The following is a 26844-nucleotide window of genomic DNA, read 5'->3' as shown; positions in this document are numbered from 1 at the left end:
ACAAAATTTTATGACGGTATTTTAAAGAGGAGCAACAAAAAGTAACCATTCAGGATGTCTTCAAAACTTGCCTTGTCCGGGTACTTCTGAAGGAGCTCCCGAACTTTAGCTGCATTGTTGAGTGCTGCCCAAATGACCAGGCAGCCTGCATGCTCTAACTCTGTCTTCTGGGACAGCAGTCTCTCCAATACAGTAACCAAAGTACCTGGTAGGAATGAGAAGCAACCACAGGTTAAGAGGGCCACAGAACGTGCGTATACACGTGTACAGCTGGCATAGTAGAGCTCTATAACCACAGTATGGGCCTGCTGTGCCTCTAATACTTAGCTCACACAAAGTGCTTTACAAATTTGTGGCTTACACAGAACTTTTGCTTTACAAGTCTGATGTTTTGAGAACCCAGAAGATATGAGACCATGCTACAGAAGACCAACACAGAAAAATCACTACTAAAAGGCAAATAATCTGAAGAGAGATGCATGATTTTGGAAAGGATGCTGTAGGGAAGAAATACAGGTCCTTTCAGATAGGCCCTCTAATTACAGATTTTTGAGTGCTTGAGAGGACAGAGGTGTTACTGTTCTCCAGACAGAGCAAAGTTACAAAGCTTGGGCTCGTATGCAAGTTCGCCCTGAAGTCTAACTTGAGCAAACAGTTTAAGACCCATCTACATAGCAAAATAAAAAAACACGGCAGGTCTGTCCTCTCTCCCGCACGATCCTGACATCTAAAGGAAATAAGTATGGTGAGGCTACAAAAAACTTTATGAGCAGATGTGCAGAACAGACAAAATCCCCTCTACACATCATGTGATCCCAAATTCAATTTCAGGGCAGACTGGGCAAAATGATCATCAATTTGACAACACTTCCACACAAGGACCTGGGAATATTTCACATGCATTCAAGAATTAGTATCCTCCTACAGGAAATGCAGCAGGACGGAACAGGAAATTGAGACAGATCCAAGGCAGAAGCAAATACTGAACCTAGGGCAGTGCTATGGTTAGCATTCCTGAGTCCTAAATTCTGTATTTTCCTGTTAAGACCAGCTTTGCTTCCCCAGTAAGGCACAGCTTGGTTTTGGAGCTCTGTCCGGGGAAGAACAGGCAGCTGGAGTTTAACACTGTCCAAAGAGTGTTGCTGTTGTTACACCAGAGCAACCATTTCACAACCCCTGACAGATCAGACATCTCTGTTCTCACTATCTCACTTTTTGATTCCTTTGCATTCTCCGTTGTCATGAGGTTTGCTTCCTCATCTCTCTGATAGGCTGTCAGGCAAGCTGGGTTAAACGTCCAGGACTGCCCTGCAACCGACACTCGCAAATCTCCATCCCCATAGACTTTGATCACTTTGCCGATGTGCCCTAGGGTCTGCAATGGAAAGAGAGAAATGATTTTTAAAAGGTAAGATGCAGTACGCTTTGCATCTCAGAGCCAATGCAATGCTTCTAAGAGTGGTTTCGCAGGCGGCACTCCTGCTGTGTGAAAAGAAGCACTGAACAGTGACACACTCAGACAGCTCCCACTTCAAGGACACCAGAGGGTTCCTCAGCAGTTTCTCTGTTACTGGTTTTACATAAGAAGGGTTTCCCAGACACATTACAAATGTCTGGAGAGGAAGGTGGTGAAACAACAAAACATGGTCTGAAGAACCCTGAGAGAACTGATAAAATTGGGACTAGGAAAGGTTTCCTCTGTGCATTTAATTGCTCCTGGAGGACACCTGTATTCTGCTTTTTAGCCATACTGGTCTGATCAGACCATTTTTTCACTTGGACACTTTCCTGCCTCATTCCAGAGAATTAGGGAGGGCGTAAGAGGACTTGTTTACTTTGGTTAGTGAAACGTCTTATCTGACTTACTGGTAGCCAAATCCTGTGTCAGATTCCCCATCTCCCCACTCTGCTTTGGGTTCTGCAATAGGATTGTATTACCGATAGCCAATAGCACTAGGCAACATTTATTTTGCAAGGCCTCAGCAGTCCCAGAAAGGTCTGTGTGCTCACTGACCAGCAGGAATACTGGAGGGCAATGCAAGCCCAGTCACTATTACTAATTGCTTGGGAAAACTCAGGAAGTTACTGGACTGTCCTGGAACTGGCGCGCACTCACAGGTGCCATTTCATCTGTCCAATCCCCATGACCAGGTTGGAATCGCTTCACTGTTTCCATATCATCTATCACCCGGACAACATCACCAACCCAAAAGGTGTTGAGCTACAAGAAAAAGAAAGTCATAAGCTTTTGGGGGATGAAGCCAAAAAAAAAAAAAAAAAAAAGCAATCAGCCCCTCCACCCCACCCCCACTCTCAGAAAACCCAACCAAACAAGAAGCCCATTGACTCCAAAAACAAGGCATTACAAAACATAAGTACAGCCACCAAGAAATCTGTAATCACTGCACTGCAAAACAAACACAGTCCAAGGGCTGGGGTATTTCTGTTTTAAGCCAAGTGCACATTTAAGTAGAGAAATAATTTGGGACAGAACATGTTTCTTCTTTTCTTTCTTCTTCAAACCATTTATAATTAATACCAGTATAAAGTACATATGGAGCTTTCCTTGGTCCATCTCCTCACTATACCTGACTTGGCACTGGAGATTTTAATTCACTTTAAAAAGGAAGTTAAATCTGTTTGTTATTTAAAACAGAAAAGGGAAACCAGAGTATATCTGTACTGGTAATTTGCCAGATGCTCCCTCTGCTCACTGAGCTAAGAAGGGAGCACTGTCAAAACACACTTTTCGAAGTAGACTAATTCTAGGCAAAACAGTCTGACACTGCATTTTCCATTGGTATTGGGAGTTTTTAGCATTGTGACCTTGTTCAGATCTTTCAGAATTTTGTAGTCTTCCAGCAGCTCCTCCTGTACCTATTAACCCCGTTTCTAATCATCCCCATTTCAAGTCCTCAAACCTCTGGGGAAGGTAAGAGCTATGAGCTTTAGAAATGCAGACACAAAATTAGAAGAGCTGGATTAAAGACTCAGGTCATCCAGAAGAATCAGAGAGAAGTGAGACAAAGAAAGATGCAAAAAGGAGAATAACAGTGAGACACAAGAACAAGGAAGAAAACAAAATCAAACGGAAATGATGTGGAAGAATGTTCATCACAGATGAAAGGTAGCTGCAGAAGGTTGAGCTACTCTAGGTCTACTGTTACCATTCTTATCAAAGAAGCTGAAATTCAGAAATGGAATTTACCTTAAGAACTTACAACATTTGAAATGCAAAGGTTCATAAAACCAGACAGCTTAGTAGCCCAACTCCCACTGTCTGCAACCATCTGTCTTAGCTTTGATGGCCTGCAGGACATTCTGCCTAGAACTACCGCTTTTAGAATAGCAGTATATTTCTTCAGCACTTGCTTGAGACATGTTGTGTCCTAACACAGCAGACTAAATTGACAGCTATTACCTGCAGCATTTCTAATTCTGGACAAGCTCACCTATCAGCACCTACCTTAGTCAGAGCTCCAGGATGGAAAGTCCAGCGGGTTTCACTGTTGAACTGGACCCTCACGTCCCCTCTTTCCGTGATTCTGTGCACAGTCCCTGTCTGGCCAATGAACTTTTGATAGGGGGAAAAAAAACAGTGGGGGAAACCCCCTAAATAAATCATATTGCTTAATAGTGGGGAAAGCAGGCATCCAAGGCATAAATCGCTAAATTACCCACCGTTTCCAATTCACAGACTAACAGTGCTCCCAACCCTGCTTTAAATGAGATGCCATCATTGTTTTTCTGCAAAAGGAGGGAAAGGTGCTTTCCCAAAAGGAGGGAGGGATGCTTAAGAAGCTCCTCTAAAGTAGCAGCACGTTAGGGGAGGAGGGCGATAGGAATACAAAGCATGAAAATCCTTGAAAATGCAGCAAAAATTGTCCTCCTCTTTCCAAATGACAAAGGTGGGCAGAGATTACAACATTGTTCTGCAGTATAATACCAGCAAGGCATGATCTGAGAGAAAAAAAAAGGGGGCATGGTAGAGGGGACCACAGAAAACAAAGTATAGTTGTGTAGTGCAGTATTCTATATCTATTGATTCTGGCAGGTGCTGAGCAGCTAAGAGTTTTGAAGGAGACAAAAAGTACCGATTTCTGAGATGACAGGAAGTTACTGTTTCTCTGTTTAATATCCCTCTCTACACCTGCATTCACCAACAACAGGAATTCAGAAGTGCAGAGGTTTAACAACCTAGCAGACTATGTTAGCTACACAGCAACATTCCAAAACTATAGCTTTGGGGATGAAGGCCTTAGCTGGAATAAAAAATTCATGGCTCCATGGACAGCCTTCTTAAAGTTCATGCCAGAAGACAATAAGTCCCTGCCTGCCAAGCTAAAAAAAAAAAAAAAAAAAAAAAAGACCAATGGTCAGTTAATAGATTTCCACATTGCAACTGAAATGACATAGTTTGTCTTGACATTTTAAAGTCTGATTTCAAAAAGACTGCTCACCTACAGGGCAGGTTGGGCTAGGATACATATATAACATATCTTTATAATTTTATAGCACTGCTTCATACACCAAGGCTTCAGACAGCTGTCTCAGAATCAGACCTGCAGGTTATTCAGTTTACTGACTCAAGCGTAGCAGGCATTTGGGTCACCTGGTACACTTCTCTCCCTCTCCAGAAAGCCACTTTTATACAAGTTACTAATACAGGCTCAGAGATAGGTCTTATTACTGTAAAGGCGAGTATCAAAACGTGATTTTGCCTTGCAGTAAATCTACTGCACAACAGCAGTACTGCCTTCTTCAATGTGTGAAGGTAATTTAATCTATTTTGGGCAATATCTGCAGACTATTAAAAGCCAAGAAAGTTGACTTAAGGAGAAACAAAAAGCACAGACAAATTTATTCATTTAGCTGTTATCATTTTGTCTGAGTGTAAGCCCACACCAAATGTTCACAACCCCCTGGAAACTTACTTCCATGACAGCCCCCTGAGATGCTATACTACAGTAATTTCTATCTTTACTTCCTCTACTGTCTGAGGGTTTTTTAGACAACAGGTGACAACAGACTGATAGCTCTTCAAACTAAAGACAAGACAACGGGCTAAGCTCCAAGAACATCATATGGGCCAAGAAATTTTAGCCCTGGCCAGGGATAGAGCCCACTGTTGACAAAACACATAACTTTCATTAGCAGTAATGCACAGTACAAAAGAAGCCAAACAGGGAACGGATCCAGAATTCCAAGGAAAAGATCCACAGCTCATTTAAAAACAAACAAACCAGCCATTAGTTTTTTGCACTGGCTTCCAAGACTTTTGAGCAACTCTTTTCACCCATTGTAGACTTCTAGAAATTATGCAGGGCTCCAGAAGGCAATTCTCATACAACACAGATTTATCTGAGCCAGTGTCCTATCGCTAAGAATTTGTATTTGTGATTCAGTCAACGCAATATAAATAGAGAAGATAACACGTTACACAAAGATGTTCTGGTAATTTCCTAGCCAGTGCCTACTTATGTAGTCTGAGACAGCGACTGATACATTACTGAGAGAACAGGAGCAAGCAGAAGCCTACCTCAGCCATTTTAGGATTCCAGCCACCATGGCCCTCCTGCATCTCCCGCAAGATGTCAATGTCCAGCAGGCATTTCACTTTGTCCCCATGCTGGAATGGATGCCTGTCCGTGCTTTCTTTCCTCTGCAGTTCAGCTGGTTTTCCTAAAGAGAAGAACGACACCACCCACATACATGCAGGATGCAATAATACGCTTTGTGTCTCATTTGGCTTTGTAATGAGGGCTGCAAATTAACATAGGCTTAACTGGGGCAGAATGGTGTAAAACCCTTTTTCCATTGTGGAGTATGCCCTACACACTCTACAGGACTCACTATGTAGAGATGAAGAGGATTTAGCTCTAATTGGATATTGATAAGGGTTAAACATGAGGTTGTTCTAACAAGACACAATTTTGTCCCTTCCCAGAGAGGGGAATGCCTTTGAACGATGCCTCTCATGTCATGTCAGACATCAGTAGCTGTTCTTAGCAATTCAGTCACCCACAACTGTTGTTCAGAGACACACCCACACAGTACTCAAAATAAGTTCTCTTCCATAGGCAGCTACATAGCTTGCTTTGTAGAGCGCTCTACCCTCCCAGCCTTCCTGTGCAGCTAGAGGCCGTACCCCTGGAAATAAGCTCCCCATCCAACCCTTCCCTCATGCTCTTGCCAAGCTGCTCAGGGAGAGAAACGAATGAGAAAGACCTGACTCTGCTGCTGCAAACTCAAGAACAGATCTCTCTGTTTTCCTTCAGAGGAGCAAAAGATGGCCCCTGCACCTCATTAAAAAAAAAATGCAACTAAATTACACCTTAGTAAAAAATGCTGCAAGTCCAAAAACACAAGTAGTTTCCTCGGTTTCATCAGAGTTAAGAGGAAAGGTGGATTGCAGCAAGTTGCCAATACAGACATCACCTTTTTCCATTACTTTTTCTAATCTCCCTGCTGGGCAAGTATTTGGCAGCTCCATTCTCGGAAATCTCCCTTTCGTCACATTCCCCTTCAATACACTTTTTGGTCCACCAGAAAAATAATATTTGCTCTCTAAAAGCACAGTGAATACCAGTTGGACCACTGCTTGCCTGAAGAATGAAAAACTTTGGATTAACAAAACTGACACTCGGTTGAATTCTCTGCTGACAGATGCAGGCACTCCCAAGGGAGTTTCATGAATTTGCAGCAGCAAGAAGTTGCCTTGACAGAGGATCCCTCCTTGGGATACAGCTGTGGGCATCTGATGGTCTTACACAATCTTATCACTGAAAGGCCAAACTACTTTACTAACCACTCTGAAATAAAGCAGTATGTTCACACACAAATGACTTTTTTTAAATGGTACACATTATGTGGGAACTTTATAAAACCACCTGCTGGTTTTCTGTCTTCCAAGAGAAATGGCTTTAGTGTCAGAAAACGGCAGCGTGAATCAGAATTTCTCAACAGAAGACTTGTCGCTACGCACCTAATTTTGGGAGATGCTCTTTGTAGTAAAAGCCACCAGATGCCTCCACAGTACATTTCAGGTCCACTTTTCCCTTGTGTCCAACTCTGTAGACGTTTGTGGTACCATCAGACCACGTGACGCTGGCCACACTGCGTCCGGTCTCTACATCCCAGCCACGAATATCAACCACACGTCCAGTTTTACCTTCACCACCTGATGGAAAAAGAGGGGAAAAAAGTGTCCAGCTTTCATTTTCACTGAGATCAATATACAGAAACTCACCTGGCACTGGGATGTTTACCGAGATATAATTTAATGATGTTTTTATCTTAACTAAGTAAAAAACAAGGAAAAAACTTGTCAGTTCTCCAACTATTCACCACAGAGGAGTAGGCACAGATCCAAAAGTCAATAGCTGGGGCAGATGAAATTCTGACAGAGAGGGTGCCACCAGGAAGGATTTCTGTGGGACCCTACCATAGGCCAGCTTTACATGTTGAACAGAAGCACACAGGTCTGCTTCACTGACAGCATACTGCTGCCTGAAGCAGTACCCTCCGGTCAAGCGTTCTTCATATACATGAAAGAAGGAAATGGCACACACACACAAAAATTCTTTGGCAGCTCATACAACTTCCTCACAGCTTCCGTGATTCACCTTGATCTGCAGAAGGAACAAGAGATCTCAGCCACCTTTTTAATTATGGAAATTAAACCATGAGACAAATCAGTTTGACCAACTAGGAGAGAATCTCCACATTAAACTCACTGAAAGCCAGCTAGCCTTTTACTTTGGAATACAAATATGGAAAAGCTGAATTCTGCATAGAAGCAGCCATTCCTCCTGGTGTACAGAAACACTGTCTAGCTAGGCAACGCGCAGTGTCATGGCACCACACTGTGGCAAGATAAAAACACAGCAGCATTGCAAAATCCACCCAAGATCTTTAATCTCTCCCCAACACCGGTCAGGTGGAGGACCATCAAGTAAAGTTTGTTCTGGTACTTCTCTTCAGCTGCCCAAGCAACAGGAGTACTGTTGAAACCATCCAGAACAGAAGGATATGTTTGTGAGAAGGTAAATCTGGCTGGGCACATGGGACATACGCTCATCCAAGAGACAACAGTCTATCAACACCGAACCTAGTGACAGGCAGTCAGAATTTGCAGATTCCCTACCTCACTCTGCTGCCAAGACACTGTGTGAACTTGGGCAAGTCCCAGCACTGGTCTAGTGCTTTCCCGAACAGGGACAGCAACATCTGTCTGCCTCACCGGGTGGACACTGAGCTTCTAGTTGCCTGCAAAGTCTTGGAATTTAACAGCTTAAAGGAGTTAACTTCCTCATCTAACTGCATATCTATCTAAAAAGCATAATACAGACAAACCAGTGGGCTTTATTGTCAGTTCTACCAATAACAAGAACACACCTTTAGAGGGCTGGGCTGAAAATCAGAAAGTCCCAATATCTCTTGATTTTTACTGGAAGAAAAATATTTTTTAAATCCTATCTGCCTTTAAAATCTCTCCCTAGAAATGGCAGGTAGACCCCAGTTCTGCACACAATTCACACTGCAGCCAGTTACCAGATCAGCACTCCAGATATCCACACATGTGAATATTATCCACGAAAATACAATTTAAGTTACCAAAAGCATTTCTGTGATGTAACCTACACAACTATGCCTAAAAAAGCCTTCCAGGCTAGAACCCAGATCTAGCAATAGGGCAGTTAACAGCAATTTTCACGTTCCTTTCTGCAGATAACCACGAACAACTGTCCAGTCCAAAATTAATCAGGATGATAGCTCTTAGAAAAGGAGGTTACATCAAATATGCGGTTCCTGACCACGGGAAAGGAGAGCCTCTGGATGGTACCATCATTCAAGTATGCGAACACAGTGATCTTGCAGCAACACTGTGCTCCTTTGACTATATTATTAACGTGGACAGGTTGTAGCAGATTGCTGTCCTCTCCCCGCTCTTCCAGTCTGTAAGAAACCTGGTATGTATCACCAGCCTTGAATTAGTGCTGACAGAAACTTAGCACCAGTGACAAAAGAACTTAACATTTGTCTGTTGCAGCAGGGATTCAGATTGAACAACAACAAAAAGTAATCTCCCCCCTCACCCTGTTCATAGGCTTTTCTCTGAAGAGCACACTAGCTTCCACTTCCATGGTGTTTAGACTCTGAGAAATGGTACTAAGGAATAATATGTATTCAATGAAAAGGTTGAAGTGACTGAAGAGCTGCCAGGGTCCACCCTGACCACAGCAGAGAAAAAAGTTTGGTCAATTGGCAAATTTTGCAGTTAAGGCTAATTTCCGCAAAGGGCTCAGGCAGCAGGAATACTAAAAAGACACAGGCAAATAAGAGCAAGACCATTCGATCAGATTTCTCAACTAGCTGCTATTGCCCTTACCGGACGCACAAGACCACATGATCAATAAGTAAACTTACCAGGACCCTATTATAGAGTTTGCAAGGTTATTTATTACCTCTACTTCTATGTTACCTCCTTAAAAGGAAATAGAGTTGATGAGTTAGTGCTACCAAGAAGCTAAGTTCAGAAGAGCAAAAGGCTGTGGGTGGGGGCAGCTCCATCAAAGAGAAGGTGATACTCACTAGAAACCAGCTGAGTGGCTGGCCTTACGTTTCTTCTCCCTTGTCTTGCACATACAACTGCTTTCAGGTCACAATCATTGTAAGCAACACAAGTCTCAGACATGTAAATGTTGATCTGATCTCAAAAGGATGGATAAGCTGTACTGAGCATAAGCTTCTTTTGCTCTCAGACCTTGCAAATATCCATGTCCTCCACTGAACCCAGAGCTGCAATAAATGGTGGAGTCGACACTGGAAACTTTTGGACTTACAACTTAATTATTAAGGGAAAAAAGAAGCTGTGAACATAACAGTGTGTACAAGGCTCTGGAATAGAAACAGACAGTAAAGTTTCCTTAACCCTGTAGCACTACACAGAAACTGGTATCGGTGAATTAGACACAGTCATTATAGCCCAAGAGCAGCTCTAGAAAAGGCATTTTTGTCCCCTTGCATTTTCAGCCTGAAGTTACAATTCATACAGAAAGCAGAAACCATTCTCCAGCAACCACAGCAAACAGTTCTTCATTAATGCCCCGTGTGAAACACGCCTTACAGATCATTTCTCTTCGCTGTTCTTAGAAATGTCCAAATAAGGATATTCCAAAGAACTCCAAAGGAAAAAGGAGTACTGTACACAAAGTTAGACAAGCCTTATTCCCACTGTGAATACAAAGCTTTTTCAGGAAAAGATGGGTCTCTATTTTCTTGGAACATGGTGTACATTTCTAGTTCTATACAAGATCTTCCAGGATGGTTCCCATGAGTTTTCACATCTATGAAATAGGAGCAGCAAAACTTCCCTCCCACACCCTGAATGAATGCATACAGTTTGTCACAGATATGTTTTTAAACAAATACAAAGAAAACAAATAATATTTAATACTCTAAAGAACAGCAACCTGCATCATCTGAACAGCTCCCCTGGAAGCTACTGCCCAGCACATGCATTTTCAAGTAGCAATTTGGCAAAAAGAAAAAAAAAAAAAATGAACAGTGTTTTACAGGACATCTCAAAAGAAGCTTACCATCCTGGTTACCCCATTCCCAGTCGGGGCCACGGACTACTTTAGCCCCCTGGAAAGTCCCTTTTAATGTGATGCGAGTCAAATTCTGTCGAGGACTCACTAGGACTCTGGAAAAACAAAGTAAGAGAAAAAAAAATTAATTTATTGTTACTATTCACACTTTATAAAGCTCTGTTCCAACCGAGGTCTGTCATATGAGGACCAAGTGTACCACACTTCCATACAGAAAAGCATGGCTTGAGTTCTGAAGAGCACATAAGAAGTGAGAGAAAACAATAAAATAGTTGAACAGAGTCTTTGATCCTAAAAGCTGCTCTCCCCAGGAAGGCCAGAATACTCAGGTACTGTTCCACTGATGGCAGAAAGACAACTAGTGAATAATACACTGAGCTAAAAGAAGATCCAGGTTTATCTTCAAACATTGTGGGATCTATGGTGAGCTTTAAAAAAGTTCTGTGTTTCTCTCAACCGTGGGACGCAGATAATTGGGAATAGAGGCTGCTATGTGAGCATGAGGAACAGGCACACTTCAGTGACAGCCTGCGGAGACAAACACATACCTACACACAAGCAGCAGGACTGCGGTGGGGTCTCTCTCTCATGTTGTTAGACACCAGAATGGCATCTTGCTGACTCAGGAAGTTGATAAACACAAAGATTCAAAACGCTTACGTTCACTCACTTGCACACAGCATGCTTAGCCATGAAGGAAAAAAAATCATCCTTCTTTCAGAACTTCAAGAGCCTTGAGGGGGCTGTGTAGGGCAAAAATAAAATCTAGTAGCTCCAAAGGAGAAAAAATTCCCCACATGCTCTATGAGATGCACAAACCACAAATTATATTAGGGCAACACCGAGGGCCAAGTGTGATTACTGTGAATGCATGCAAATTAATACTTTTTACCATAACTGTTTACCAGCATCCTACAGCATAAGGTACAATGTCTGCAAACCAAAGTCATCAAAACCTGGATTTAGCAACTTCACCCCATTGCCTTACACAGAGCAGGGGAAGCCCTGCTACAAATATCATCAAGCAATCCTAAACATCATAGCAGGAGGGCACATTAGTTTTCATTGCCAGATGTGCCACTTATAATCCACATGCTTCCCAAAGGAGAACACTCAAGTCAATTAAGATAAGTCTCACGCAATTAAAACATATCTTTAAAACAGAGCCTTGGGGGTGGGGGGGAAGAGAGGCGTAGGGAGAAAGTCAGTAATTTCTCCAGAAAGTCTGACATCACTTCAGAGGGAGAGTGATGCTGACTTTCAGCTGCCCTTGTATCCCATCGTTAAGTTTAAGGCAATGCTTATGGATGTTACTAGGGTGTACACTAGCATGAAAGTGTTAACGGCTCAGGCAGTCTCCTAGCTCAAAGTCACAAGGAGTTCAGCACATTTCATAACCTAAGCTGTGGACCGCACAGCCTAGTTCACTTGCTGAAAAGCAGAGCAGATTAGACCAGCAGTGTTGTGGCTTGACTGTTTCCAGGATAACACAGACCTTTCTATCTGCCCTGCAATTGGCATCACAGGCATACACACCGATCCATCTTAAAAAAAAAAGAAAACAAAAAATACCTACGTGATAGTAAACAGGGGGTCTGATGTCCTGTTAAAGCAGCTTCCAATTCCCATAATGTTACAGCAGCTTCTCTGCTGGTTTTGTGCGTGCTGTTCCTAGTCTCTGTTCCCTAGCAGAAAGCTTTCTCATGAGATACCAAGCCACCAAAGTCCTTATGGACCTGTTTGTGTTGCTCGCCCAGGGTACAATCCACTTTTCTAGGTGACTGCCAAGGTGCCACAATCCATAGCTGTAATTGCACACCTCCTCCTGACATGCTCTTGGCAACTCCCAGACCAGACAGAGCAAACCCAAGTTCAGCAGCTGTTCCACAGGGGAAGGGGAGGGGAAGCCTACCGGGGTAGGGCTGACCTCAGAATGCTGTATTTATTTTCCATCTAATACCTAGAGAGAGAAGGTGGAGACTCAGAAGGATAAAAAGCTTATGCTTGAACTCACTGTTTACTTATCCATCAAAAGCCTAAGTCTTTTACCTTTCTTAACTTGTTAACAGATCTCCCACCTGTGCTTTACAACCTAATGTGTTTAAAAAGAGGGAGAGATTATTTACACATGTTCTTATAATCGTTGAATGTTCATTATCCAGACTGTAGCTCAACAGGAGGAAGACGAAGACTGTTTTTTGAACATTTGAGATTTTGTCTGTTTTAAACACCATCAAGGCTGGCAGTTGTTATGAAAGAGAAGATAATGAAAGAGGGCTAGGAAAAAGCTCAGCTAAAAAGAAACACTGATCAGCATTCATTTTATTCCACTGTGTCACGCACTATAGACTGGCTTCAAAAACCAGCACGGATTTGCGTACTACATCTGAAACGGCTTAGCTACAACATGCTATTTTCATCGTATTTTGTTGAATGCTTTTCTAACAATTTATCAAAGATGTCTTAGTCAAGCCCTGAGACAAAGTGATAAAAATATACTTCTCTCCTCCAAACCCTGCTCTCACAAGGGAGGGGTTTCAATGCAAAGATTCTCAGTGACAGCAAAATAAAGCACCAAGCTAAGTTTAAGCAAGATGTTTAAACAGCAAAATAACCACCATTCATTATATTGCTAGCATAATTTCCCTTTTTGTATAATCACGTAACAGCGGTCATTTCCCCGTCTCAACAGCTCTCGCATTAACCTGTCACTTTCAGTGAAATTTGTGGCTAGAGACCAGGAAAACAAAGCTGACCAGTCCGAAAGCCGAGCCTCCTTAAAGAAGAAAGAAGTGTAAGAAATTCCATCTCCCATCCTACTTAAAAGCTGGAGGCAACCCACCATAACTGCCTTCTTTCTCTAGCCTCACAAAAATTTTGACCTTGTCTTGAACCAGACTGCTGACCAGCAACACTAAAGAATGATGCAAGAACCACATGTCCCGAGCCAATACATCTTAGGTTTTAATCTAATTCAACATGTTTTGCTCCAAATACTGGATAACAACCAAAGTTATTAGCGTGTTGCAAAAATACCCTAGGGATAAATTTAATCACTGCAATATTGCCTTTAATAACAATTTTAATTATGACAGCCAAAGTCTGCAGCCATTTCTGCCCTACAAATTCCAATGGTATTAAATTACTATAGAGTCCAGAAAACACTTGGGAGCACGTACTGTACAGAATGAAGCTATGTCTCTCTTCAGCATGCTGGGAACCACCCCCCGTGGATATTCTGCCTGCGCTCAGATTCCACTGCGGTGCTTACATAGCCTTTCACATCACCGAGAGCTATGCTCCAGACAGCTAGAAAAATAGCATCATCCATGCTTTACAGATAGAGATTTGAGACCCAAAACAACTGACTTGGAGAAGTTTAAACAGAGACTGCTTTTAATTTGCAGTAGTGATCTGAGGCCCTGCAAGAAGTCAGAGCCGCTGCATACCAGGCACAGCTAACATATTTTGCAAGACAGAAACTTCTCCACTGCAGAAAATTCTTATCTGAAGAAACAAGCACAATGCACAGGACTGGAAAGCAGAAGGGATGGTCACCCTGCAAGGTAGCAGGCCATAAATATTGTGTTAATCTCTTCAGAAAGGCACAGCTGTAAACTAGAATCTCAGCTCACAGTGGGTACAAACCCACACTCCTTCTAGGATGTATGAAGACCTACACAGGCTACCTCAAGAAAAGCCAACACAAAGATCTTACAGAAACTACATGTAAAACCAGCCTCAATAATGCAAGAAATTCTAGCTTCTCTAATCCTCCCTAGCAAAGCTTTTACTGAAGCACTTCCAGCAAAGGATAAAGGAAGGAAATTCTGACAGATGGCAGGCGGATGCTGATTGCTCAAGCATGAACCAGACTAAGACAAGGACGCTAGTAAGTGAGGGATCAGGATCACAGAAACCTATTTCAGGAACTGTCTTTACCAGGAATTTCCATTGTCAATCCTATCCTTCCTTGCCAAGGCACAGTTCTTCACAAAACCAGCTGTACATTTATAACTCAGACCGCAAGGTCTGAGTTGGGCTAAATGCTCGCTGTCTTTTTTGCTAACCTCCAAAGCTGACTCGTCTTAGACTCAGTTTTGGAAAGCCACAGTGGGCAAGATTTCAGACCAAGGCTACTAAATGTGAACTAAAATGTGTGTGCGTACCTAAGACTCAACACTGTACTGCAGACAGAAGGTTTTTCAGCCGTGCTCTCGGAGATGTCTATACGCAGCCTTTAACGGCAGAATATCGTACTGAGAATGATGCAGAAGCACTGGTGAGCGTACGAAGTGAAACGTCTTGTTCTCATCCTTTAAACATGACTATTAGTTCAAAACACAGGCTAAGGATGTTTTAGTGAAGATTTCTCTTGCTTACAGTTTTGATCATGTAATTCCAGAAAAGATAAACAGAAAAGACATCACTGAAATTTAATCCCTGTTCCACAAATCAAACAGAATATTCCAAACTAAATAAAGGAAGCCCTAGCATGGGATATGCCCTAGTGTTCTGCAATGTACATTTTTTTTAAGGAGGCACAGTTAGGTATTTTATCTGGTAAATCATGGGGTTTTTAAAAAGTAAAATTATACTCATTCATTAACAGAATAAATTCATACATAAATTCATATTAATATATTCATTAATACTTAATGAGCATTTTAAAAAGTTAGGAAACAAACATCATCACACAAGAGTCAGATTTGCTTCAAAATGTTCCTCGCCAAAATTTCTCAGTCTAGCAGCTTAAACTGACATTGCATAAATAACACGTTGAAGAGGCCACTACAGTAAATAAACCTGCATCCCCTTTATTGCCTAGTAATCAAACGCCCAGCAGCTGTCACTCAGCTGCTATATTAGCTCAGGCCCTGCAGTATAAGCAGTCACAGATGGAAGGCTAGGTTATTAAAGCTGCCTTGCATGGGTCTGCATTGCACATGCATACCTAAATGATAGCATGCACTTGTTCTTGTAATGTATCTGAGTTAGAAATCCAACTGGTAACTAGACCAGACAGAGCTGGTTGAAGAATTATGGCTGAAAATAACTGCAAACTCTGTTTTGACTACAGTATAAAACACAACGTGAGAAAATATTTGTATTTCTTATGCTTGATTACACAAAACATTTCCCCATGTAGGTTGCTGGCTCCTCCAACTCCATTGTTCTCCAGAAAAAAATAGGACTTTTGAAAATTTGTTAAGGTTGTGATTTATTGGTGAGTGAAGTCTAGAAAATACTCTGGGGAAAAGGCACCACGTCCCCTACTGAAATTCAGCTTAGCATCACCCCTGAGAAGGTGATGCACGCAAAATGCCATTGCTGCTTTTGCACTTGAATATAATAATACTAATATTTTGTATAAGTGGAAGATTATCTCAGACTTGATTATTTGCAGAACTCACCAGAGTGTGCCTGACTATTCCAGCCCTAACATAAACCTGATGAGTTTTGCTTTGCTATCCTGCTTACAGACACTGATTTATCTTCCAATTACTAAGCATATATTCAGCAAATGGATACAAGATTGCAAAAAAAGAAGGTCTTCAGTGAAACTGAGCTGTCCATCCTTTTAAACTAAGGATAAGAGCCTCTCCCAAAACAGCCATAAAATTCAAACGAAACAAGACCAATAAAAAATACCAGCAATTGGCAGATGTCAGGAAGAGATTGCTTCAAATGGCAAAATATAAAAAAAAAAATCAGTACTTCCTGCCACCAGAGGTTCAAACTCAGGTCATTTAAGACCTGAAATAGCCTTCAGGTAAAGGTGTTTTCAAAGCCTCTTTAGAAAACTGATTGGGAACCCTCTGCAGTGTCTGTCTGGGCATAAGGCCTCTTAAATCCTAGGATTAGTGAGCTGCTACAAACAGTTATGTGTCGGCCTCGCCTCAGTGTAGCTGCACAGGTGGCATGCGGTGGGTCTGGCAACAGCAGCGCGGGCGGTAGCAATTTGCCGCGCACGGATATCACAGTGCGATCTCTGAAATTGTCCTACTAGAGGCCTTCGCTTCCTCTGTCACAGGATCAGTGATGGTAGCAGTTGCAAGACTGGATGCATGGCGATGCTCTCACACAACCAACCAAGAACGGAGACCAGCGAGGGACTGGAAACTCCCAGCTCTTGATCTTGGGTTAAAGAGACTGTTGATGCGACAGCTCCGTAATACATTCCACGGTTCTACATTTGATGTCACTGATGGTAAACTGAGGACTACAATCAATGATATATAAGTAGCTCCTCCTTCTTTATGCAAAACCAAGATTACGGGATGCTGTCAAATTTGGTGGGCTCTCTCTCCATCCACTCCCCTCATAAGCTTTCTAATTAACACTCCATGGGGCTCATCATGGCACTTTGCCTGGGTCTTAAAAGCAACACACTACTGTGCTTGAGGCTCATTGTAAAGAACCAAAAGATTCCCATTCCCTGCCAGAGAAAGGAGGTGAGAGAACCTTGATCTCTAAAGGAGACTCATCCTGTGTTTCACAGCCATTCAAACAACAGCAGGTAGCAACAAAACCCAAGAAAACCCAAATCCACACAGCAGTTACCACGTCTTTTTAAATACACAGCTTTTTTTGGTCCTTGGGGAACTGCCAAAGGTTTTCTCTTCTATTTTATTAAGCAAGAAAATTGAGATGAGTGATCTAAGCGATAGTCCTAGTGAGTCATAAGTATGCAATTTTTGTTCTTCGAAAAGGATGCTGCATTGCCCAAGGCAATGTGTCTTTACAGCTCAGACCTCAGTTATTCCAAAGAAATCCTCTCTGGGGCATTGTTCAAAGGTGATCTCCCTCCCTGCCCCTCATTTCACTTACTTTTTTTTTTTTAATCAGAACATTCCATTCTTAATGCAGAGCAATCCACGGAACACTAGACCAACAAATCATAGGATTACATTTGCATTAAAGCAAAGGTGTTCCTACTTCTTCCTGCTCCTGCACTGCAAGACGTTTCTGAGTAAAATTGTTTCAGTTTGCCGGCTCCCTGTATGAAAGCTCTTGCATAAAACACATATGCATTGCAGTTATGGTACAGTATTCTGCCACCCAACTCAGTCAAATGACTGAAACAAAAAGCATTTCTGAATGCCTGTTTTCTCCAAAAGCTTAGTGACGTCTAAGAATCACAATATGTACCTTTCATTCATCTTTAAAATTGCAGCTTCCCACAACTGGAAGCTTCTTCATTGCCGATCTCTAATTTCTCTCCATCCCTCAACACAGCTACATTCAATACCTGCCACATAGGAACAGCAGGAAAGATGTTATATTATCCAATGACAACTACTGCTGCTTCTTCCTTTACTCCTTATTGAGGCTCCCAGAAACCACTGCCACATCCGACAGGCTCATGCTGTGTCCCTGATGTCACACACACACCTTTTTTTTATTTTTTTTATTTTTATTAGCTGCCAGGTATTAGGAAGATCATTGCTCCTGCTAACACACAGTAATGTAAATCGGAATACTGCTACTTTAACAAAAGACTTGGTATCATAGACTCTGGCCTGTGTCTAGACTTCTTTTTACCAACTCAAAAAAAAGTTAATTTATATCACATCTTCTCTAACCACTGAATGAACCACACTCGGAGAAAAAAGCAAAGGAGCTTAGGAAAAAACCACAAACCAAACAAACCAAAAAGTCACTAAGAGGCAAGCACCATCAGCCATCAAGTTCTACCTCCAAAGAGCCCTCCAGTGCTTCGGTGACATTCAAAGCAGTGCTGCAGTGTTTTGTGAAAGTCAAACAACTCACACAGGACAGTACTAGGTCTGGCAAGTTTACTGGCAGTCTTCTGAGCTCTCTTTTCACACGGACAGCAAGCACTCTACTGCCTAATTCAAATGGCAGCCTGGACACAGGTCAGATACAAGCCTTGAAAGGAAAAATCGCTCTATTCACACCTTTCACCATTCAGATTCCTCAGAAAAGGAAACAAGTTCTGCAGAGGATAAGAGTCCTGGGGAGAAATTGCCTAACAATTTGCCTTTTGATAAACGACAGCATTCTGGGGGGTTCCTGATGAGGGTCAGGAAAGGCAACAGAGCTGGCCTGCTGCCCAAGAGAAAGCAGCACTGTGCAGCGCCCTGGAGAACCCATGCAAAGGCCAGAAAACTGGGACAGCTCTGCAACAGTGCAGCCTCTTACAGTAATTGTTGCCTACTTCTTTTTCTTTAAATGTGAGGAAGATTATGTACCTTAACAGTAGAGTGTACCTAGTGCTCAAATAAAAGACACAAGCAGGCACCTCTGAGTAACTACTTGGAGCTAACTATAATATTCATAGAAAGAGAGAGAAAAAAAATATACGTCTATTTTTATACATACATGAAAACACAAAGCTCATTTCACAATAGGATCTGGCTGGCTTGTCATATTAACACAAGCTCAAAAAACATCGTAATCTGGTGGATAAACACAAGCCTCAAAGCTTGGAGGGGACATCTTTGGACAGCGACATCTATCCCTTTGCTAGCACTCAGAATTCTGGCTCAGCCGCACCAGCAAAACTATGGTAATCAACTCCAGAAAGAGCTTCCCATATGGGAGGAAAAACAGCTGCAAATCTGACACCACCGTCTTTACCAAAGTAATTACACTTTTCATTTCACAGACAGATGCAAGGCACAGTGATATTTTGGGGGGGGGGGGGGGGGGAATCAGTGACAGAGACAAGAGCTGGTTTCCTATTACTTTTCCAAAAGGCAAGAAGATTACAAGATTCATCTTCATGCCCACCTTAGGAAGTGCAAATGAAACTACTGTTGAGACTATTTTTCAGTTCTTCCTCAGGACAGGAGAACAGACCTCTGTGTTTTGGCACATCATGAATGAGCATAAAATTACGGATACTGTTCCACAGGCATCAGTGTAGCATTCACTACCAACAATGCTAACGTGCAGCGGCAGAGTACAGAGTAAATGAGAAGGTGGTGTTCTTCAGTAAATAGTATAGACCCTGAGAAGAAATCAACAATTTGGGAGTCCAAGATTCCTGTCAGCCTCCCTGTGGCCACTCAGTTATCCGAGAGCAGCACATAGCAAAGCATGTCTATAAAACAATTTAATTGGGGGGGGAGGAAAAGAAAAAGCAGAGCAGACAAACATTTTGAATTTTCACCTTAATTTAATTTTTCTGCTGATTTCTGTTTGCTGTCTTTTTTCAAGCAGCTCCATAAAAGTGCCAGATCTAGCCTTACAGTATTCTATAGAACGTGGTCCCCAAAAGTGGAGTGCCACTTTTTTTGATCATGCAACCTTACCAGTAAAAAAATTTTGAGCACCCCCCAATATAAGTACATTTATTTCTTTACAAATTATACAGACAGGTACTACCAAAGTTCTATTATTTTATTCCTGCACTTCAGTAGATCATCTTGCACACGCCCTGGGGCACACACACTCCATTTTGGAGACCACTGCTATAGAATAGCAACCTGTAAATCTCAACGTATTTAACTGGACTTCCCCTATAGCACCACTTACGGTTGTGAGTGTGCTGTCTCATAGCGCTCGAAGGAGTGAGACAGATCATGCTTGTTGTTCATGTAACACTGCGTGCACAAGTCATAGTCAAAACACATTTTGCATTTCCACCGCATTCCCCGTATACCATGCTTCTTGCAACAGTCACAGATGATGTTAGGGTGACGGACACCTAGGAGAACAAAAGCAAAGGAATGTAAGATCCACACAAAATCCAGAGGAAACCAGGCTGACCAGGCTCTTAAAACTACATCAGCATGTTTAAAGAGAAAAATCATGTACTGTGCATGTATTGAAGATGATGCAATAATATAATAAGAAGTGACATGTGTAATATGAAGTATCCACTTCCTGGCTTAAGGGACTCTCACCCAGAATCTATTCATGTAGAACCCAGAATTCAATTAGAACCAAGAATTCTAATTCATGCCAGAATCTAGCAGAATGACAAAGTCAGCAAAACTGTTAGACCCACAGAGAAAAAAGAAAGAGGAAAGAAAAGCTTTTGCATAGAGGCAAACAGGAATTTCATCACCATGAATTGGCTGAGCACACACTGCTGCTCAGCATCAGTCCACAGGCAGTTGCAAAAGGCTTAACACTCCAGCTAGCATGTGAGGCAGGTGTTACATAGACTAAAGGAGATGGGTTTACAGCGCTAGTGTTTGTGCTTCTTGTCCATGCTGTACTTACCTATTTGTGCATTATCATACAGAAGAAGGTCATAAGCCCCTTGGAATCCAGTCCGATAATTGGTTCTGTTGCCTTGATCCCACTGCACGACCACAGTCTTATCTGGAGTGGTTGGGCTGCCTGTCCGACCAATCTCAACCACAGTCCCAACATTCCCTTCACCGTTGTCCTGGCTGCCCCACTTCCAGTCCACTCCACGAACTACCCGCATCCCAACCTGCATGCTGGCATAGGGGTCCACGTCCATTGATCTGCACAGCAACCCCTAAAATTCTTCCACGTAGGGGGTCTTGGAGACAGGCAGTATCATCAGCAACACATTCAGCATTGTCAGCAGCATGTTCAGCACACCTAGTAAGATAACATATAATTAAGTGATGCCACTCAACACATCACAGCAATACCTTTCATAGCAAGATGAGTGGATGCCATTTCAGCCATACCCTTGGTACACAAACTCATACTGAATTAGCAGGGCCAGTAGGTTTTCTAGATTGCACTTCTCAAATGAAAAGAACTCAAACCCCAACTTGAAGTACTTCTCCCACTCTGCTGTAAACACTGTCATAAGACATTCTGTGCAAAGAGATATTACTGAGGAACATCCTGAATACCTTCTATTTAGCTTAAATCTTAATTACGGTCCAGCTGGCGTTTTAAAAATGACAGCTGCCTTTAGCAAGCAAATTGGAAACCCCTTTTCTTCGTAGTATCATAGGTAAATTTAACTCCAACCCCATTAAAAAAAACCCAAACCAAACAATTACAAATAAAGGCAAGAAGGGTAATTTTTTTCCCCAGAATGATCTGCTACAGAAGAGGCCTAACCTGCTGAGTAGATAAATCTGTACTTTATTTAAAACAGGGATCCTCACAGCTTTAGCACAGATGGGAAGGATACCCAAACTAGCCAGACTTCCAAGGCACAGAAACATCTGCGTAATATCCAAAAGACTTATTCCAGAGCACTCGGTATGAGGGAAGAGAACTGAGCAAGAAGTCTTTACAAACTCCAGTACCAGCCCTTGATTTCAGGTTCAGGAATATCTGCAACAGCTACCAGAGATACAAAGGCAACAGAAACAAAAAAGCACAGAAAACAGAGTTGAAAGAAGTGACCAAGAAAACACCAGCAGCATGATTTTAGCAACAAAAAGTCAATACCAGTCTATTTTTGAGGAAGCCTCTTCATGTGCATCTTACCACATAGTATCACAGTGTTGAGTCTTACTTGCCCAGAAAGTTAGTTTTGGTTTTGATTTTGGGATACAGGAAGTTTTAAAGATGCATATGAAAGAAATGTTTGTCTCTTTTCCAGAAGTAATAGCAGTTTTTAAAAAAGTGCCAATGTCAGAGAAATGTCAATCTTTGCTGCTATTTATCAATGCTAGACAGCAGGAACAGGGAGGGGTTATCGCTTACCTGCAATAAGCACTGCAGATTTTGTGCTGGGATCAGTAAAAGCTTGGGATAGCCTTTCCAGCTGTTGCCATGACAATGGGTAAATGAGGTGAACAGCACACGGATGCAGCACATCCACAACTTTGAATTAAATCAAATAGATTGTCAAAGCTTGGTTTACCTCTTTACCAGAACAACAAGACAGAGGAGTGTGGCGTTCAATATTTAGGGCCAAGCTGCTGCTTTGACTTCTGGAAAAACCTACCGTAGCATCCTTTTATCTTTGGGCATCCCTGAGTCTCCCTCTCAAGCTATCCATAACATTCAAAATTTTCTCTAAATTAAAAAAGAAAAAAACCAACAGAATGTCAAGGGCCAAATTGTGCAGATTCCAAAAGCACAGCAAATCTTACCAACTGCCATGACACAGAGCCAGTTCACACCAGGCTGACAAACCAGCTGACAAGCTAATGGGATGTGCACTCAGACATGGCAATAGGAGCAGCTTTGTGCCACGTGACATGTTGTTAACACTACCAGTCGCCAATAAAGCAACTAAAACCACCGAGGTCTAAAAATATACTCTTCCTCCAGCCAAACATCCCCTTTTAAATGTATGGAAGAGTAGTTTGATGCAAAATCAAGTTTATAGCATGCTGAAAGAGCCTGATTTCTCTTCAGCTTTAGCATTTCTCGCTTCAGACTTTTCCTGCTACGCATCACTGTGACATCCAAACACCTGTCACATGAGAGCAACATCAAAACCAAATGTCCTTGTGAACTTCATGTCATCTTTCGTTCTAATCATCACTAAAAGATGCCTTGGGCAACACTTTCATTTAGACTTCCTTTGTGGAGGTGGATATAACGTTGCCGAGTTTAAGGTGCACCAGTGTTTATTGTCCTTATGAAAACAGAAATTATCAAAAAGAAAGAATATTCTTTTTAGAAAGCATTGCAGAGCCTAATGAGATTTGTACGATCCCCTCTTCCTCCAGATCAGAAATGAATAAAATGGACACTTCATTGCTTTAACTAGGAGGCAGAACTGCTTTTTTAAAAGGCTGCTATCAACCAGTCAAGACAGTCAAACCCACTGCAGAGAAAACAAATGGGAACATCCAACAATACAAAGGTACAACAGAAGCACAGTTCAATTATTGCTACATGGCTTTTCCTTAGAAACAGCCACCCCTCTGGTTTCATCCAAGCAAACTGGTGGAAGGTGGGGGGAGGTAATAACAGTGGGAAAAGGAATTGCATGCTTAGAGAAGGAAACAACAAATACCATAGGTTTTTTTAGATGGGGATGGAGTGCCACTCCCCAACCTTAGGAGTTTTATGCCATTTCAGTGGACCTTTCCCTCTCCCCAGGAAAGAATAAAACATCACAGGCTTCAGAACTCTCGGCATTTCAAGGAAGGCAATGCCAGTTCCAAAAACCATTCATCATAAAGGAATATTCCAGGCTGTGCCACAAACCCATAAAATTTAAGTCACTGTGGTATAAAGGAGGATGATCCCTTGCTACCTGAAAACAGCAGAGCAGGCTAGCACACTATATATCGCGACATATGCTCAACAGAGCAGAGTACCAACCTCAGGTCAAAACTGCCTTGGGCCTAGAAATGTGTGATCTACATACAGGCAAACCCACACTTTCTCTGTGCACCTTCCCACTACTTTTCTGCCATGGATGCTACAAGACATCCTTTCTTCAAACTGCCAGTGAAATACACAAGCTACATGAAGACACTTTGTAGAAAGAGTCCTGGAGAAATGCATCATTTCACTGCACCGTGAATTTACTTACAGATGCAAAATGACATGCCAACATCGGGCATCTTGTCGCAGAACTGCCAATAGAAAGCAATCGCTATCAGTATCATAGGTACAGAGCTGCAAGGACAAAAAAATCCATCTAATCAGTAGCCCATAATAAGCTGGATCCAGATGGGAACAGACCTCCACTGCGGCCACAGGCATCAAGCTTCCCTCGGTTCTGCAGGTCCCTCTGACGCACGAAGGAGCTGCACATGTACTCATCCTACAGCTCTAGGAAGCTACTGTAGTTCAACCGTACACTTGTGATGCTGAATACTAGTTAACGGAGTTATCTGTGCTGCAATGACCTTCATGCAATCCCTTGCTCGCTGCTCCGAAGGCTGTCTTAATGTGAATACTCCATTTTCCACACAAGAAGGCACCAAATGCTTTCTGCATTCCCATCTAATCTGCAGGGGTGATGCATAACAAGAGTAAAGAACCGTTCAAAATCTTGACGAGATGAATTACAATGCTCATGCAGTCTGAACATTGCCAGACATCAGCATTATTTACTTCCTAAGTGGGAATGTTTCACTCATTGAAGCAAATACTCCTCCCTCTATGCCGTCTGGGTCATAATTATTACAGGGAAGGATAGGTATAGCTGCCAGAAATGATTCACAGAGAAAACATCAGTTTCCCATGGGAGTTTAAAGTAACTATGAACAAATAATCCAGCATATTTCTGAACCCTGACCTAACATTCTGACCTCATCTATTGTGACACAGGAAAGGACAGCCCAGGTGTAATCTGTGAGTCCATTCTTAGGGAATCCCAGTGATACTTAACTGGAACTGAGGGAAAATATTTTAGCGCCCTCAGTCCACAACATTTTAGTTGCAAGAATTGTTGCAATTTTCTGCCAATATTCAAACTGCGCTGTTGGTAGAAGGTGCTCTAGAGGCAACCTCAGATCCATCTCCGAAGAGGCAAAGGTTGCTGCTGTACTGGATACACAGCAAACAGGACCCAACAGTGGTGTAAGCAGACTGACAAAATCAGTGTGTGGTTATCAAGTTATTTGAACAGTACGGTAAACAGAGGAAGACGCAGGTGACTAATTTTTTTTTTTTAAGCAGCTTTTTTTTCCTTTACGCATATTTTGCAGTTTGAATGGTCTTCTTGGGTGAACTACTCCACCTTAGAGAGCTTTGCCTATCCTCAGGATGCTTCCTTAAGTGCTCTGGCTATGGCAAATGCCAATCATACACTTTTTCAAAAGAGCAGCACCAGGTTGCAAAGCTCAGACCTTGATATTCCTCTAGTTTCTGAACATCCTTTGTGAACTCACGTGGCGATGGCTGCAGCAGAACTTCGATTATGGGGTCTTTTCCACAGCAGCTCACCTGAGCCTGAAATGCCCAGCCGCTAAATCACAAGTCCCAAAAGGAGTCATTATCACGCTAAGCATTTTTGGAAAACACCATCATCCCCCATCTCTTCCTATTTTCATTCTCTTTGACTTGTCTTTCTCCTCAGGTACAGTGTTATTTTGGATATCGTACCTCTAGTAACTGGAGATCTGCAGCATCCAACACCCACCTACCAAAGAGCTCACGCTGTCTACTTACTTTCATCCTCTCACTCTTAGGTGGTTTTCCAAGGAATACAAAGCACACGTGGGCTACAAACCCCTAAAACTGGTATCACACCTCGACCCTCTGGACCCAGCCCAGGTGCGCTGGGCCAGGGGTAGCCCTGCTCCCACCAGAGCCACCGATCAGGCGGGAAGCCCGAGCCGGAGCAACGGGCCTCCTGCCATCCACCCTTGGCAGCTCCCGGCCGGGCCGGCAGCCAGAGCCCCAGCTCCGTCGGCCTGAGCCCGCGACGCGCGGCCGCCGCTCCAGCCCGGAGCGTCCCCCCGGCCCGGCCCCCCGCGCTCCCGCCCCGCGTTACCTGCGGCTTCCTCGGGCAGGGGCCGCCGGCTGCGAGGCGGAGGCGAAGCGTCGGCTTCGCCTTCCCGGCAGGCGCTCTCGGCCCGTCCCCCGCCCTGCGGTGCGGTCACGGCCGCCACAGCGCAGCTGAGCCGGGACACGCGGGGCGGCTCCCGGGCGGAGCTAGCCGCTGCCCGGCCCCGCTTCGGGCGGGCAACCCCGCCGCCCCAGAGAGCCCCGTCCCGTCTGAGGGGACGCTCAGGGCACTCCGACGGCTGACACCTCCCCGGGGAGCTGCAGCGACCCAGCCCCACGGCTGCAGGACTGCGAGGGCAGAGGCTGCTGGCGGAAGCAGGAGGAAGATCCACCCCAGACGTGGGCAAGCCTGCCTCTTCCCCGCTCGACCCCAGAGCGGCAGCTCAGGCCGGCCCGGCCCGGGCCTGTTACCCCCGCCCTGAGGCGCCGGCCCGGGCCTGTTACCCCCGCCCTGAGGCGCCGGCCCGGACCTGTTACCCCCGCCCTGAGGCGAGATAAAAGCCGTGTTTCCTTCCGAGAGCCCAGGCAGTCACCCAGGGCCAGAACCTGCCCCCTTGCAGTCATCTGCATCGGGCAGATAGCAAACGAGGAGCCGCCTTGTCCCCTCCAGACAGCACTCGAGACTCCAAGCTCTACTCTCCAGCCAGCTGGAGACAGACGTGTCGGATTCCCTAGAGAACAGCCACAGCGAGCATCACTCTTCCTATGCTTTAAAAGCCATGAATCCTGACCAGACATCCACGGCCGCAGCACCAGACCTCGTGCGATTCCCTCACAGCAATGTTTTGCATCCTCCTTAAGGCTCTCGTTCATGTGCGTGCTCTGAATGCAAGCGCTGGGCCTCTGACGCGAACGTGACTATGCGACGGGGTACACTGGAACAGACTGCCAACCG

At 43.5% G+C, this 26844-nt stretch overlaps 1 protein-coding gene across 1 annotated transcript in view; it reads right to left on the bottom strand.

Moving 5' to 3' along the window:
• Positions 1-26844, bottom strand: part of MIB2 (MIB E3 ubiquitin protein ligase 2) — a 52696-nt gene that overhangs the window by 13913 nt on the left and 11939 nt on the right. The window contains exons 3-11 of the mRNA XM_075520867.1: positions 20811-21161; positions 20118-20289; positions 10602-10708; positions 6986-7180; positions 5540-5682; positions 3467-3574; positions 2117-2221; positions 1213-1375; positions 72-205 (exon numbers count right to left, since the gene is read on the bottom strand). Of these exons, the coding sequence (XP_075376982.1) occupies positions 72-205; positions 1213-1375; positions 2117-2221; positions 3467-3574; positions 5540-5682; positions 6986-7180; positions 10602-10708; positions 20118-20289; positions 20811-21057 (1374 nt within the window). The 5' untranslated portion in view covers positions 21058-21161. The remainder of the gene's footprint in view (positions 1-71; positions 206-1212; positions 1376-2116; positions 2222-3466; positions 3575-5539; positions 5683-6985; positions 7181-10601; positions 10709-20117; positions 20290-20810; positions 21162-26844) is intronic.

The sequence above is a fragment of the Mycteria americana genome, chromosome 18, assembly GCF_035582795.1.
Source record: "Mycteria americana isolate JAX WOST 10 ecotype Jacksonville Zoo and Gardens chromosome 18, USCA_MyAme_1.0, whole genome shotgun sequence".
Taxonomy (NCBI): domain Eukaryota; kingdom Metazoa; phylum Chordata; class Aves; order Ciconiiformes; family Ciconiidae; genus Mycteria; species Mycteria americana.
Note: the sequence above shows the minus strand (reverse complement) of the source record. Positions and strands in the feature narration are given on the sequence as shown.